This window comes from Cyprinus carpio, chromosome B5, assembly GCF_018340385.1.
Source record: "Cyprinus carpio isolate SPL01 chromosome B5, ASM1834038v1, whole genome shotgun sequence".
In the NCBI taxonomy this organism is placed as follows: Eukaryota; Metazoa; Chordata; class Actinopteri; order Cypriniformes; family Cyprinidae; genus Cyprinus; species Cyprinus carpio.
In genome coordinates, this window is record NC_056601.1 from 21,545,211 (window position 1) to 21,560,961 (window position 15,751).

Genomic DNA, 15,751 nt, shown 5'->3' on the forward strand with positions numbered 1-15,751 from the left:
ATAATAGTGTTCTCATTATAATGTTATGTATATGACAGTCCCAGTCATAGTTATTAATATTCTGTATTGTTGCTTGTCCTGCTTGCGCTGCACGCTGAAGAGATAATCACTGCAGTACTGCAATGAAGTGCTTTACTGCAGCATAATTCAACCAAATGCGTCTTAGATAAATAATACATACACAATATATATAAACCGCCTGAAATGTTTTTAAATCACTTGTCCAAGAAAATCCAGTCTTTCACTCTGCCTGTGTCAGTTTGAGTCTTGTTAAAGTTTTAAATCCCTGCCGCCAAGATCCTACTCCGTTGGTCACGGATTATGGAAAATGAAACTTAAATCTATAGTGGTGGTTGGATTTATTCACGCATGTTAAAATATTTATTTAAAGTTTCTTTCTCTTCAGATTCTTATTTACAGCATTATCATAATAGGCTGTATATTAACTTATTGGGAGAAAAAAGGTTGCTCTATGTGAAATCGAAGTTCATCGAATCTTCGACTATTCGGGGTCACCTCCAGAAATTATAATGAACTTTTGGAATTATTTTAACTATTAACTAGTTGCTTATTGGCATGCATATTACTAGCATATTGGCTGTTTATTAGTACTTATAAAGCACATATTAATGTCTTATTCTGCATGATCATATTTAGATCCCTTAATCCTGTCCTCATACCTAAACTTAACAACTACCTTAACTAACTATTAATAAGCAGCAAATTAGGAGGTTCTTGAGGCAAAAGTCGTAGGTAATAGTTAGTTAATAGTAAGAATTGGTCCCTAAACTAAAGTGTCATTACACTTTTAACTAATTTTTACATAATATCCATACTTTTGAACAAAGACTAATAAATGCTATTGTTGTTCTTAAATGTTCATGATAACTAATGCATTAACTAACACCATCAAATTGAACTATAAAGTGTTACCAGGAAATCTAACGCAACTTCAAGCAGAAATGGTCACAAAGTTACAGTTATTTTGTGACTGCAGAGGTGAAGTAGGTAAGTGCACTCAAGGATTAATATGATGGAAAGGCTGCAGTGGAGGAGGAGGAGGAGGAGGAGGGTCATCAGTGATGTTTATAGCACAGTCTCCACAAGCACTTAGGCTGATACATTACGCTAATTAAAACCAAAGGTGGTGAGGCAGAGCGGGGGAGAACCGCTGGATTTTAATGCATGAATTAAAAGCAGCCACCCTCGTCTGATGTTGGATGTTGGTCACAGGCTAAGTACAGAGCAAGAAAAAGGGCCCCAAAGCTCTCACGGCAGGGCTCTGTGACCTGCCCAAGACATTGTATAAATTAGCACGGCAGCATACGAGGTCCTCGCTGGAAAATGTGAGCGAATGTGCTCCAATTAATGCTTTGAAAAGATTATACAGCAACTGCACAAAGCTCCCCTGATGACACTCCAGAACGGCAGAGAACAGAAGTGGTGGTGGCATCTTATTAAGCAAGATGCCTGCTCATTTGGTGTGCTGATATTAAAGGAGATCTGAATATGTCTGAATGGCAAACAAGGCTTTATTAAAACAGTGAGGGCCGGCTGGAAGACTGAACTGAGGCTAATTTGCCGATGGTGTGTAACCTTCATGGAGACTCGAATCATCAATATGAGGCTAAACTCAGCCAGACTTTAACTCTTCACGAGCAGAATGATCCTGAGCAACAAGGAGGAATTTCACATAAATGTCACTTGCGTAATTATAGCAAGGGTCCAAAGGTTAGAGCTTTTTTTCTGGACACAGCTGCAGAGGGTATGTTGATGAATGATACTGTCATATTTAGACAACTTGTGAAGATACAAGTTTGTATGTTGTGTAGCCTATAAATTATTTTCTTCAATATTTTTTCTTGAGCCAAAACAAGTGAAAATTCAGCTAAAATGAAAAAAGAAAACAACAAAAGCAACAAAAAACTCAAGATGGTTTTACATTGTTTATAGGTGGTTTATAGATGATTCTATATGGGTTTTAGAGTTGATTAGCTTGTTCTGCTAGCAAATGGGGGCCAGGGTGAGTTGGAAGACCATCTTGGTCAAGTTTATTAGATGGTAAAATTCTTTAGACCAGTGTTATTTTAGTATCAGTAGTATTTAATATACTATAGTTTTTGTTCAAGTTTTTAATACAATTTTATTAAATATTATTTCGTTTTTTTATGGTTTAGTTTTCATTTTAAGCAATAATAATAAACCTGCCTTGAACAAGGAACAAACCACTACAGTAAGTTCTAAACATTTGTTTGAGAACCTTAAGGAGAGTCTTAAGTCTGGTTAAACATTCATTCACAATATAAGACTGTCATAAAAAAGTTCTGATCGACGAAAATACCAGATCGAAGAATATACCAGAGGATTTAACAAAAAAACATCAAGAAAGCAAGATGGCATGTCATTAATTGTAGAAGATATGAAAAACAATGAAGCAATCAACTATACCTGCTTAAGAGCTGAGAGAGTCTGCAGGCCAGTTGCCTTGGCAACCATGGTATGGCTGTTGCCAGGGCTTGGCTGAAGATTAAGTGCCAGTCCGGAGATGGCATGAACACGTAGCTCCACTATGGACACCTTATCGTCTACCACAGAGAACTGCGTTTCACCCAGCACCACCTCCACTGCCTTTGGAGATTCAACCTGAAACCAACAAAACATGATTAATTTTTACAGTAAGAAAGACAGCCTAAATGGAATAAAGCATGGGGAGGAGTGAAGACACAAAGAGAAACATTTAGTGGATAATACCACATATTCAAGACACAGCCCACTGAGTAAAGGAACCATGGGAAAATACACCTTTTCTCCAGAGGACGGCCAGCACTCGGCCTCCACATAAATCCTCCATCTGACACTTCAAACCCATTATGTCACAGTTTCTTCACCTCCCACCACCGTTAAAGGTCACCAGGGACTTATCAAGTGGAAAGTCAAGTGGGGCGGCACGACTAGGAGGGTCAGATATTCTCTTTTTTCTGTGTGTCTTTGCTGAACCATGAGACCCTGGCAATCCCAAGAGCCACAAAGCGCCATGTTAGATAAAACAAGCTGCAATATAGGGATGGCTTTTCATAATTTAGGAAGATTAACTTGAACTCGAATTTTGCAAGACAAGAACAAGTCAGCCTACGTGGAGTGTTTTTTGCCTCAAGAAAGATATAATCAGAGGGAGAAGTACATAGAGCTTGGATGAATTTTAAAACAGACTGAACCATTGCCAGTGGCCAACTCTTCAGTCTCTCCATGACAAACAGAAGTTTAAAGAATTATGACTTGTAAAGAACACTAAAAGATGTTGACAGAAACTGAAGTTTGTTTTGCTTTGACACCATCCGTATATGGCAAAATTATAGTTCATTATCTTTCTTTTCAATTACAGCTATTCCAAACAAAGAACAAAAATATTACCTTCATATAATTGATTTAATCACAGCAGAGCTAGTTAAACTTAACCACACAGGAGGGAGCAAAGCTAATTTTTCTCTTGATAATTTAGCCCTATAAAGTCCATAATGACTTTTAATGGTGTTCAAAAAGTTCAGCAGCAAACATTTTCATCCAACCTGCTATTACTTGCCTCTTCAAAATTACCCATCTCCAGCTAAAAGCCCTCGACGCTGATGTAGGTTTATGAACTAGCCATGCTGTTGATTATACTTCGCCTGTGAAGTGGCCATTCTCAGCCATCTTTTGGCATAAAAATCCCATCCAACCATTTTCCAGTTTTCTCTCGCTGAAGCACACGGTGCTCTCTTGGTGTGCGGTGGGTACCAGGGAGCTGAACCCAGGCTCTTCCTGATCCAGCCTAGACTTGCGACCCATATTTCCCAGATGCACATTGTTTGTGTCCCAATGCACTAATGTTTTGGAGCAGGCTGTTACAGTTCATTGACCATCCAGTCCTATAAAATCCCATCTCCTTACCTACAGCTGGAAAGGGGATGTAGACCGGGGGGAAAACCAGATGAATGTATAATTGAACTGAACTGTTTTGTTCCTGCATTTTTTATTTCCTGCGTTCAAGGCAGGCTTCAAAGATAAAGCCATTTGAAGGAGAGAAAAGGAATAACAGATAGAAAAGGGGGAACTAAAAACAAATGCTTTCCAGAATGGCTTGTTTGTTTGGTTTCCAGGCGGTTGCAATTAGTTTTATTATACTTGCTGATATACCAGCTTTTGATGTTTGCATTATAGAGCTTTGGATGCTTGAATAGAGTGTGTTCAAAGGCTAAAAAGGGTCTGCCTATTCCCCCAAAACCTAATTACTGTACTTGGTAGACCTGGAAAGCCAATTAAGTCATAGGAAATACGTACATGGGTTCACAGGACCATTACAGCTCAGTTGATGCTAAGAATGGGGCAAGAACAACTTCTGCTCTTCATAAGATCTTCAAAACAATGTGTCGTGAGAGACGTTCAAAGCTTAAAGGTTGTGCGTCTTTGTGCTTAGGTCATAGTGACAGGTGGAGGATGAACGCTGTGACAGATGAAGATCAAAGACCCACTAAATAAGCTAAAAAAAACCCTGGTGTGAGTTATAAACAACATTATTCATACCTTTTTTTTTTTTTGTAAGGGTGAAATGGTGCTCTGTGCTCAGTTTTGTTTATTTTCAGCTCACATTCAGCGAAAACATTCCAATTCTACTTTGGCAATTAATTATTAATGCCCTTTGCAGTTTCCCCTAGTTTAATTACCAAACTTTTTATTTTATGCTCAAATTTGTTTATGGAGAAAAACAGACACTTTCTGAAGCCAAACAACAGACAACACTTTTGGAGAGGTGTGATCAAGCTGTCATGAACAATCAAAACTCCCTCTATTTGGACACAATGAACTGATTGTGTGCTGATTCAATGGAGAGAAAACTTTCAAGAATGATTCCCCCAATTTAACACCATTGAAGTTTGCACCACACAGATAATTCTCTTTCCAATCATCCCAGTTTCTGAATAGCCTACTGGGACTAAATATGCATATGAATAGCTTTCTAAAGAGGCATTAAATGATAAAGACAGGCAGCATAGCTAACTTGATAAATTCAAAGAATTTTAAATAGACACCCTTATTGGTTTTATCTGTAAACTAAATTTATATAATTAGGAATCTGTCTGTTTAAAAACAGTTAGCTATGTTGACTAAGAGCAATTGTTGTCAAAATAAAAGAGAAAGAATGAAATGAGGAGAAATTATTAGTCTTCAAACTTCCAGCAAACAAAACAAAACCAAACAAAACCAAACCAAAACAAACAAAACAAAACAAAACAAAACAAAACAAAACCAAACCAAACCAAAACAAACAAAACAAAACAAAACAAAACAAAACAAAACAAAACAAAACAGAACAGAACAGAAAAGAACAGAACAGAACAGAACAAAACTAAACTAAACACAAAAATCAAATAAATAAAAATAAAACCCAAAAATTAAATAAAGCAAAAAAAATATATAATAAATAATAATAATAATAATAATAATAATAATAATAAAATATAATAAATAATAATAATAATAAAACAAGTCCCCCTGCCAGTGTACAAAGCATAACACCAGAGAAGTTAGTGAAAGTAAAGTTTGTACTTGAATATATGAAACTGACTAAAGACTGAAAAAGGGATTGAATAATTGTCCTTAAGACACTTTGCATTATGTTTTGACAGGTATAAAACCATGAGTAAGGACCAGTGTCCAGTAATATTGGATGAAGAGAATGTAATACAGCAAACTTAATTGTAGGTTATATAGTTGCATTGTTATATGGTATTGACACATTTTTCATCCAAACACCAATTCCCCCATTTATCCATCAATCTTATATTTATACAATCTGTTCTTATTTGTATTCTACCTTCAGAGTGGATGATCCAAGCTCGTTGGCCACGAGTACCGTCCTGTCCACCAGCTCAGCCACCCTGGCATCCACCACCTTCAGATGGTCTTGCACCAGTTCTGTCACATCCACTTGCCAGTCAGGACCCAGCATAGTGATCATCTGGTTTGTGCCTTCACTAGAGGTTGTGTGGAACTGTGTCAGAACCTTAACCTGGGCTCTCTGGTACTGCAGTGTACATCCTCTGCTCACTTTACGGTCATCATCATCATCATCATCACTGTCTCTGGCCGTTCTGAGAAGATGAGTTAGAGGTCATTATGAGTTACTATCGATGAGAAATTCATGTTCAATTAACTTCCATTCATAAGAATGATAATGTGGAAGAAAAGGCATACCAGCATGTGCTAAGAATTTTTGTCTTTCACTGTTCGCATTCAAGTTTAGTGAACTTTAAATGGCAACTTATATAGTGAAATAAGGCTAGACTACCAGATGATCTGAACATTTGCCTTTTAGTTAAAACACAGAAATAATCCTATGTGGAACCACTTTTTTGTGTGTAAACATGTAAAATAGAGAAATTAAAGTTCAGTTTAGAAGGCGACGTGCACATGTGTAAAAAATTACTGTCCTGTAGTACACGTTAACAAATTTGTAAATGATTAGATAGCTGAAAAGAAAAGTTCTTTCAGAGGTGGAGCAAGTTATTACATTTTAATGAATAGATTATAAGGAAACTATTTTTTTTTTCTCTCTTTGGAATAAGGTGGAGTAAGCAAACTATAAAGGATGAGATGATCAAAAATCTTCAGTCTTTAATCCAATTCACTGATTCAGCATCCCAAAATATTATTTTGAACTTGGCCAAAATATTATGGCATAAAGCAATGCAAAACAAAACAAAACAAAACATATTATTATTGTTATTCATACAATGGTCTCCAAATGATGCACAATACATATATTCAGACACACTGCACAGATAAGTAAGCTCTAAAGTGTACTTTACCGGCTTCCAAGACTGAAAATGTGTTCAGCACAGATTTTTTGCCATGTTTGTCTCATTACCTAATTAATTTGCATTTCATAAGTGCACTGAGTGTTAAAATAATAGACAATGCATGCAGAACAACATTCTATTTTTAGTGAACTCCCCCCACAAAGTTTGTTGGAAGTTCCAGCATCAGAAAGTGCATCATCTGGAGACCTGTATCAAGGAGGTTTTGCATCAGTGACTCTTGCATGCCTCACACATACCATCACATTCAATCCATCTCATCTGCTCCCTCAGCAGCATGACACCATGTGAAGTAAGTGAGAGGAAGCAGGGTAAGGGCTGGGTGGATCTTCAAAGCTGAATGCCACTTCACCCAGCCTACACACAACTAATTAATCAGATAACTGGAATTGTAGAGACAGCTGTCCGCCTCTGACTGACAAAGCATGTCCTGCCCATCGATTAGCTTAAATTGAGCTGAATGTAAAGCATTACGTTATCATGTAAGGAGACACGCTGCTACTTCTCAGCAACAATGAAAGATTGACAGGCACTCAAATGCAGAAGGAGAAGACTCATGAAAGTAGAAAGCAATTGTTGATCAGCACTTTGCTCTCTTCGGAGTTAAACACAGGCTCCTGTTGCCATGGAGGTGAAAAACAAGAGGCTCTTGCATCAGTTGAAGAGTGCTGAACCTGGCAGATAGAAGCACTCTGTGTTCTTGAGGAAAGCTGCACTCTCTCGTCTCCTCATACAGGTTAATATGAGTTTCAGAGCAGAACATCACACCTCAAATGTGGAGCTTTGCCTGAACTCATTAGGATGTCAGAAGAACTGGAGATTTCATGCACGGGAACCAGCTCATCCAATAAAATCAGTGTCCAGTTTTGCAGATGCATCATTGTTTCACCAGTTTAGTGAGCTATATCGATCAATCTGTGTAGAAGGCCAATGCGAGAAACCTGCTCACTGACACTTCTCAACATTGGGCTGTGTGGGAATGAAATGGACAGAGCAGAGGAGGAAATAACTAAAGGAAGGGAAGAGGGAAAGGAAATAAGAATAAGGGATTGTTCAAACAGGCAGCAGATTCTGTGGTGTATTCAAATCTGGTAAGTTGTTTCATCATAATCATACACATGAAAATACAATTCAGTGTGAATGGTTAAATCAGATTTCATAATAAAATAAAAAGTCATTTGGGATGGAATGTAAGTAACGTCAAGACACTAAACAGAGCTGAACTGCTGTGTCTGAATTCCTTTCTGCTTACATGCTTACATGTGAAATTCACTATGAATAAGTGAACAAATGAGTGGCTTTATACACAGAATATGCAGGAATGTGTAAACAGTACAGAAATGCCTTTGATGCTTGTGTTTCCTCATGCAGTTTCCTTTCTTTTCTCCTTTCCCCACAGATCTATCAGTGAGGCTTCAATAGCCATTTCCCACACAAACAAGAAATGTGTTTCTTTAACTCATTATATACTGGATATTTCTTAGTGTTCTCAATTAAGTCAGCATGAAATTAAAACTGACCTAGCTTATTTTATAAATATTATCTTTCAAAAGTTTGAGTTTTTTTCTATTGTTGTAGAGAAATCAATATTTTTATTCAGCAATTAACTGCGAGAAATCTAAAAGCGCAGAAAGTTTTGTGTGAGGTAGGTTTAGGTGTAGGGTTAGGGTAAGGGGATAGAAAATAATTTGTATAGGATAAAAACCATTATGTCTATGGATAATTTCTGTAAACCACATATACCAACATGTGTGTGTGTTTTACACAATTTCCATTTCATGTTCATTTTAATTTTATTAGGGTCTCTTAAAAACAAATGATTTTGTAGGCCAAAAAACAGACTAGTCTGCTATTAGTGTCATCCACACAAATGTACTGTATAAGCTTGCAGAGATTACACATTATTTTTCTTTTAAAGTTATTCTGTTCAAATAGGAATTGAAAGAAATCAGGAGATTAATCAGGATTAGCTGGTACCCTGTTAGGTCTTATGACCCATAGCTCAGCACTGTGTGATATCAGGGTGAATATAAACAGAGACAAAATGTTCAGTTTTGCTATCTTCTCTTTCCCTCCACAGTGACAGCTATTGTCTTATGTCTTTTGGTGCCATGCTGAATCTTAAGTTATTACTACAGTAACCAGATCTGATTTCTTTGCTTGCAAAATGCCAGTGCAGACACTGGGATAAAGATTGGAACTGGAAAACAAATCAGATTTTGAGCTGATCACAGAGATTGTATGTGTGAACAAAGCCTTGGAGATCTCGGGTCCTGGGAGGAAGCTAAATCAAAGGCACTCAAATTGAGGTCAAATGCAAATGTAACAACATACTTGTACTGTGTGTGTTGTCCATATAAAACAGGACTGAGAGACTTTGCATACAACGGCGGGATATACTTAATCTAGCGAGCTAAATGCATCCTAGCAGCTACCCACATGTTCACACAAACTGTAAACAGTAGTTGACGAGAATAAATGTTTTTTTTTTTAAATTAATGATTTTTATTTGTTCTGTTATTTTTAAATGTTCCAATGTTGCTTAGGAACCAATATGGTTCAAAGATAAATCTCTGCTGCTCAATTTCTAATGGCTGACTTTTTTCTTCTGTTGCATGGTACATGCGTCACACCGCCAGCCCTACATGAAGGCTAGATGTAGATTGACGATTTGCTCCCAAATTGGATTAGCATAAACGAATCAGATCATATTTCCATTTTAATGGCCCATTTGAATGAATTGAATTAGAGATTTACATCAAAAAAAGAAAGACCTCTGTAAGGGAGCAATAATGATACTAGTGAGTTACCAGAATATTTTCCATCATGATTAATTCTGGAGAGGTTCCTCATGAAAAATGCCTGTGCTGATATTCTGCCGTGCACGGTGTGACAACACCACTGCTTCAATTTGTCAAAATCACAGTAAATGGGCTGTATGAAGAATGACATTCAGGTCTCATGCGGCATCAGCTCTATAGCCATATTGTAGCTAACACAGCCCTTAGTGACCTAGCTTTAAAGCTTTTAACAGCTCCACTAATTAATCTATAACACCGTTTTATCACCCTCAAAACACCCACAAGTATTAGGAGGATCAAATTAAACAAGCAACAAAATAAAAGAAAACATGCATTAGAAGTGCTACCAGGGAAATCAGTATGCATAAAAAGCAGTCAGAGTGCAAGTATATTCATACGCTTAGATCACTGATGTGTCTTACCTGCGGTCGGGTAAGATGGGCACCCTCCAGCCCTTGATGAAGCTCAGTCTGTTGTCTGAGAGCTCCACTTTAAGGGGCAGTTTGGGTACCCAGACTGTGAGCTCAAGAGGGGCACTCAGGTGCTCATAGCTGAAAATCACCCGAGCGTTCATTGAGCCACGCGTCTCTTTTCCATCCACTAACACATAGTCACATGCCTTGGACACCTATTGAGGAGAGCAAAGAGAGATTTGATTGCTTTCACTGCATTCTCTGGAGAGGCTGCACAATACTCAAAACACAAAAGCTCTTTAGAGGCAACTGCAAGTAGACGTATGTTTGAAGTGGGGCTGTAAATTAAAACTTTGAGTAAATCCAAATTAATGTTATATCAATATTTTCCAAGAAAAGCCACCCAAACTGATGTTGGCTCCAAAGCAGACTACTACCTAAAAGTCTATGCTGCATTGCATCACCAAAATGTGGACTCGGATGGGGACTGAAAGGGCTGAGGACATATTTTTTTCAGCATCTCACACCATGAGCAACACACTTTTAAGATGCTATGCTATAAATGTGCTTCGAGACTACATTCATTGAGCTACGTTCAGCTGTTTTTTAACCAGGAATGCATCCATGAACGGCTCCACAATCATTTTATAAGTGTGGCTTGTAATGCCAAGTAGCCTGTAGCGCTGCATGGGTAAAGGTTTAAATGCAATATTTTATTTTTTTACCACATGCTTCACATTATTTTTTATATGATAATTGTATTAAATATACATTAAATTGACAGGCATTTTTTATTATTATTTTTCTTTCAAACCAATTAACACTAGAAAGGGTTGAAGTGTCATTCTGATTTACTCTCAAAAGCATCAAGTAAAACATGAAAATCATGCATTCAAAAGATCTTTTTACTCGCAACATGTTTCCTAAAATAACTACCCATAAGAACGGGGTTTGACAGCTTTTTTCCTGAGGCATTGTTTTTGTTTTTTTTTCCTCCCTAAGAAGCAGTTGTTATTCACTGCATTCTGTCTTCTTTTTCTAAACACACCAATGAACACAACACACACATATTTTTAAATCTTCAAGTTCTGGAAATTTCATTTCAGCACCCATTTTTTTTCTCTACTACTCCTTCCGGTCTGCCAACACATTTCATATGTGCACTCAGCAGTCTTTAATAATAAATTATTTACTGTAATAGATAGCCGAAGCTTTGCTTTGGGGTACCATCTATGATTTATCTAGGGGTCTAAGGCAGCTGACACTGTAATCAGAGAACGTAATCTCCCTCAAATGGAGGTTGGGAGCTGCAGTCTATCCAAGACTAGAGATTCATCATAGTGGGGGATATCTGTGTAATAAAATATGTAGGCTTGCTAGACAGCTCCCCCTCTTATCCATACCATCAATATGGAGAATTGATCAGAGGAGATGGCTCTCTCTCCCCAGTAGCCTTTAGGAGAATCTGCGGGAAAACTCTGTCTGCCCACTTCATTTCTTTTTTAAAGGTACTGCTATTCAGTGAGAAGAAAAAAAAAAACTGAATCATACTATACAGAAAAAACACCTCACATATGGTGAAAGTGCAGAGAGGATAACAGCAGCGAGGGGGAGGTACAGAGAGCGCTTTTCATGTTCAAATGAAACATTTCCTTGCTTGTCCTAAATCTAGATGTACAGAATCTTGTAACCTCATTTTTTTATAGTATAGAAGATCTTATAGTATTTTTTCTTCATTTTATTTATTTCTATGCTAAAATGCTTTCTCCTCTTCCATCTTAATATGTACAGTAGTACACAGATCAGTACTGCATAATAGGTCAACCGTGCAACTCACCAGTCAATCTACACTACTATCTATCTACACAACTCAACCTGGTCCAGCTCAGTAGTGCATGCCATGAGATTTTTTTTAGCCCTCCACCTCCCCAGCACCACCTGTCTAGATCTGCCATGAGGTTCTCCCTACTTTACCTTCAGCAGCAACAGTGTAGCAGATCTAGTTCGCCAAGATCAATCTTATGTACACTCTATTCTTATCAATAAATTGCTGTTTAATCAATATTGAGACTTGTCATTATTGAACTATAAGTAAATCAATATGTGGCGGCATCAATATATTGCTCTGTTTGCATCCCAATCAGCCAGAAAGCGCAACATTGGCTCATAAAGTTCAGTTAGTTCAGGTGGTGTGTTGTTTTGACAACTGGCAAACGGGGGAGTGTTTGGGAAACCTTTACATTTCGGTCTGCTCAACACAGAAAACTATTGTATGGCTTTAAAAGATCTAAATAACACAAAACGGTCCTTTTGTGTTCCATGTAAGAGAGAATAAAAAAAGAACGATGTGATTGCGAGATACTACTAGTAACCCCAAATTAAATAGTCACTATTGTTCCTATCAATAGGTGCAGGTGGCACACAACAAAAGCAGCAGTAGTCTGCAGTGTTGAGCATGTCCTGTCTGGTTTCCAGTGCACTCTACAGTTTAGTAAATGTGTTCCTGCTTTGCCACTTCTGTTGATGTGAGCTTAGTCTTGACCCAGATGCTCCTGGGGCTTCTAATAAACTTGGATGGATAATTTTAAGTCAAAAGCAGTTAAGGACTGTGGGCGTCACTAGCCAGCAGGGGCCAGCTGAAAGCACTTTTAACGTGCCAGCCGGTAGTCAGAGTTCCATGGAGTCACTAATCTGCCCTGGCACCTTGCGAGGTTCCAGAGGAGTGGCAGGGGCGAGGACAGGATAGTGCCGCCCAGTGAGACGCCTTCAGCTCAACACACCCGCCAGCTGTGTTTAATTCAAAGAGCACCCCCTGTAACCCTCCACCATCCAGCCGTCACACAGTTAAGCAGATGGACTTTTATCTGTGTTGATGGTATCATGCGAAGGCTGACTATACATGGTTAAAGACAAACATACTGCCTACAGCTTAAAGCAGAAGCTGATGATTTAATGTAAAATGACAGCTATCTTCTAACAAACAGAATGTTTTCACACTTAAAATATTGGTCTAAAATGGACACTTCCAGTCCTGAAATTTAGGCAACAATGTACAAGAGGCCAAGCTATATTGTAGTCACAGTGAAAGGGTGCTTAATTAAATCAAATTAGTAATGCACAATATATTGGTACAATATCAGTCATCAGTCAGTATTACAGATTTATTGGTACTGACTGATATTGGATTTAAAAAAAATATAGCTTATTTATTTTTCATTTATACAGTATGTTTTTTTCCCTGTCAAAGCTCACCTTAAGTTAATCTTACAAAAATAGTCAAAATTTTATAACACTGTTAAATGTTTAGCAAAAATAAATCTTTAGCAAATCTTAAAACATTCTTAGCATTTAAAATGATTGACTTGCTTTTTTGGTATTAATTTATGTAGACAAAATCATACATTTTATATACATTTTTTAATATCAAATTCAAATTTGTATAATATTGCATAAAATTTGTATAATATTATATAATGCTGTCATATGTATAATAAGTAATTTTGTACATTTAATTAATTATCAGTTTATCTTTATTGACCAGAACTTCACAACCGGTGCATCCCAAAGTAAAATGTTATTTTGTAAAAATTCTGCTTCATATATTTCATATGACAGTGATATGGTAAATGTGATTTGTATCAAAGTGGTTACTATGTGTAATTCATAGCACTCCTGGAATTTTGTATTGACCAATCAGTATCAAGGACCAGAACTATCCATTTCATAATATTTATGCTATTCAATCAGTGTTGGGTTAGTTACTCTAAAAAAGTAATTAATTACTAGTTACTAATTACTTTCTAAATCCTATATCAACCTTGCCAAGTTAATGATACAAGGATAGACATAAAATGGTTCTTTTAATTCTTTCAAGTAACTACATAAATTATTCTGGTCACACTTTAGATTAGGGTCCAATTCTCACTATTGACTAACTATTAACTATGACTTTTGCCTTAAAATACTCCTAATTAATGCTTATTAATACTAAGTAGAGTAGTTAAATTTAAGAATTGGGTAGGATTAAGGATTTTGAATTAGGTCTTCCAGAATAAGACATTAATATGTCCTTTTTAAATAATAACAGCCAATATCCCAGTAATATTCATGCTAATAACCAACAAGTTAATAGTGAGAATTGGACACTAAAGTGTTACCAATATTCTTATTAACTTATCAAAGCATTTAAAGCGAGAAGGGTACATAAAAAGCATGCATTTTAGGTTAGGCTAGACATTAAATTTTGATGTTAAATCCACGATTGTATTGTATATAAATGTTCTGCAGCCTATACAGAGTATTACGTACATTTACATAAGAGCTAACTGTAACTAAATTACAGAAAAAATAAGAGTAATCCCTTACTTTACTTTTTCAAGAGAAAAGTAATTAAATTACATTAACTAATTACTTTATAATTGGTTACACCCAACACTGTATACAATTAACATTCGATAGTAGAAATTATTTTAACACTTCAATTTAAAAATACTCACATCATCTAATAAAATGATGTGACAGAAGATAATAAAATGACTTATGCTATTTATTATACATTATACATATTATTCAGACATTGCCTGCATTGTACCGGTATCAAGGTATGTGACTCATCTAATTATGGCTTCAGCATTCTCCACATGGTTATTCATGTCTAAATGTGTTTGCTGTATTAGAAACGTGTGCAGTGAGAATGATAGCTAAGCACTGAAATGAAGTGGAAACGTGTGTTCTCAGATGGCCAGTGTGACTATCAGAGCCTTAAGATCAGCTGGAACAGACTGTTTACAGCTTCCTGCTCCCAAACACAAAGCCCCACAGGGTCTCATCATTCAACACTCTCATATAATACACAGAACAATGTAGATGTTCATCACACACACACACACAAATAACTATGCCATTCAAATGTATGCAAAAAAATTCAAAATATACACCTCGCTGTTCATATGAAAGTGTTTTATGACTAGCCTTTATACAGAACCTGCGGCAAACATGATATTAAAAGTCATTTCCATGCGTGCAGCATATAATGTCATTCTCACAGCCATGCATGTACCCATCTGTTCTGGCATCCCTATCCAGAAGTAAAAGCTTCGGCTCTAGGCGAATAAGCCCTGTTACAATGGATACTTGTGACTACCTTTTGAATAAGATAAGCAAAAAAAGATGTTACTGGGCCCTGTAACCTTTGCCTTCTGTATGACGCTTTTTTTTTCACCACTGCACAGAGCGTTTTATTGAACTGTCAGGACTCATGTTGTCTCAGCTTGAAGGGCTCATCTTGAATTAGCCTCCAAAGTTCAATGGCCCGGGCGGCCAAACAAACCCACTCAATAACACCAGAGCTAATGCTCTGCCCAGGCACTGTGGCACACATGGCTATTCTGAATCTTAAAACAGATAAACAACAAATGCCCTCACAGACCATCTCGGATGACTTATGGATCTCAATCTTGCCAGACAGATGACACTCCGAGGCATATTATTATTTCGCTACATTTTGGATACGGTTTATAGTCAAATTGTTTTTCTACTTTTAGATTCTGTCGTGCCATGGAACAGATGGCGAATATTGTTGAAATGATTGTTTCCTTCAGCAAACGACACGGCAATATTTTCGGGCCTGTATTTATAAGCCCTCAGGTGGAACCAACTGCCCCTTTGTGTAAATACAGAGAAA

General features: G+C 37.0%; 1 protein-coding gene across 2 annotated transcripts in view; it reads right to left on the reverse strand.

The window, feature by feature from the left end:
• Positions 1-15,751, reverse strand: part of tmem132e (transmembrane protein 132E) — a 337,170-nt gene that overhangs the window by 8,470 nt on the left and 312,949 nt on the right. For both annotated transcript variants that reach the window (XM_042724909.1, XM_042724908.1), the window contains exons 6-8: positions 10,078-10,283; positions 5,852-6,128; positions 2,449-2,643 (exon numbers count right to left, since the gene is read on the reverse strand). In XM_042724909.1, coding sequence (XP_042580843.1) covers positions 2,449-2,643; positions 5,852-6,128; positions 10,078-10,283 — 678 coding nt within the window. The remainder of the gene's footprint in view (positions 1-2,448; positions 2,644-5,851; positions 6,129-10,077; positions 10,284-15,751) is intronic.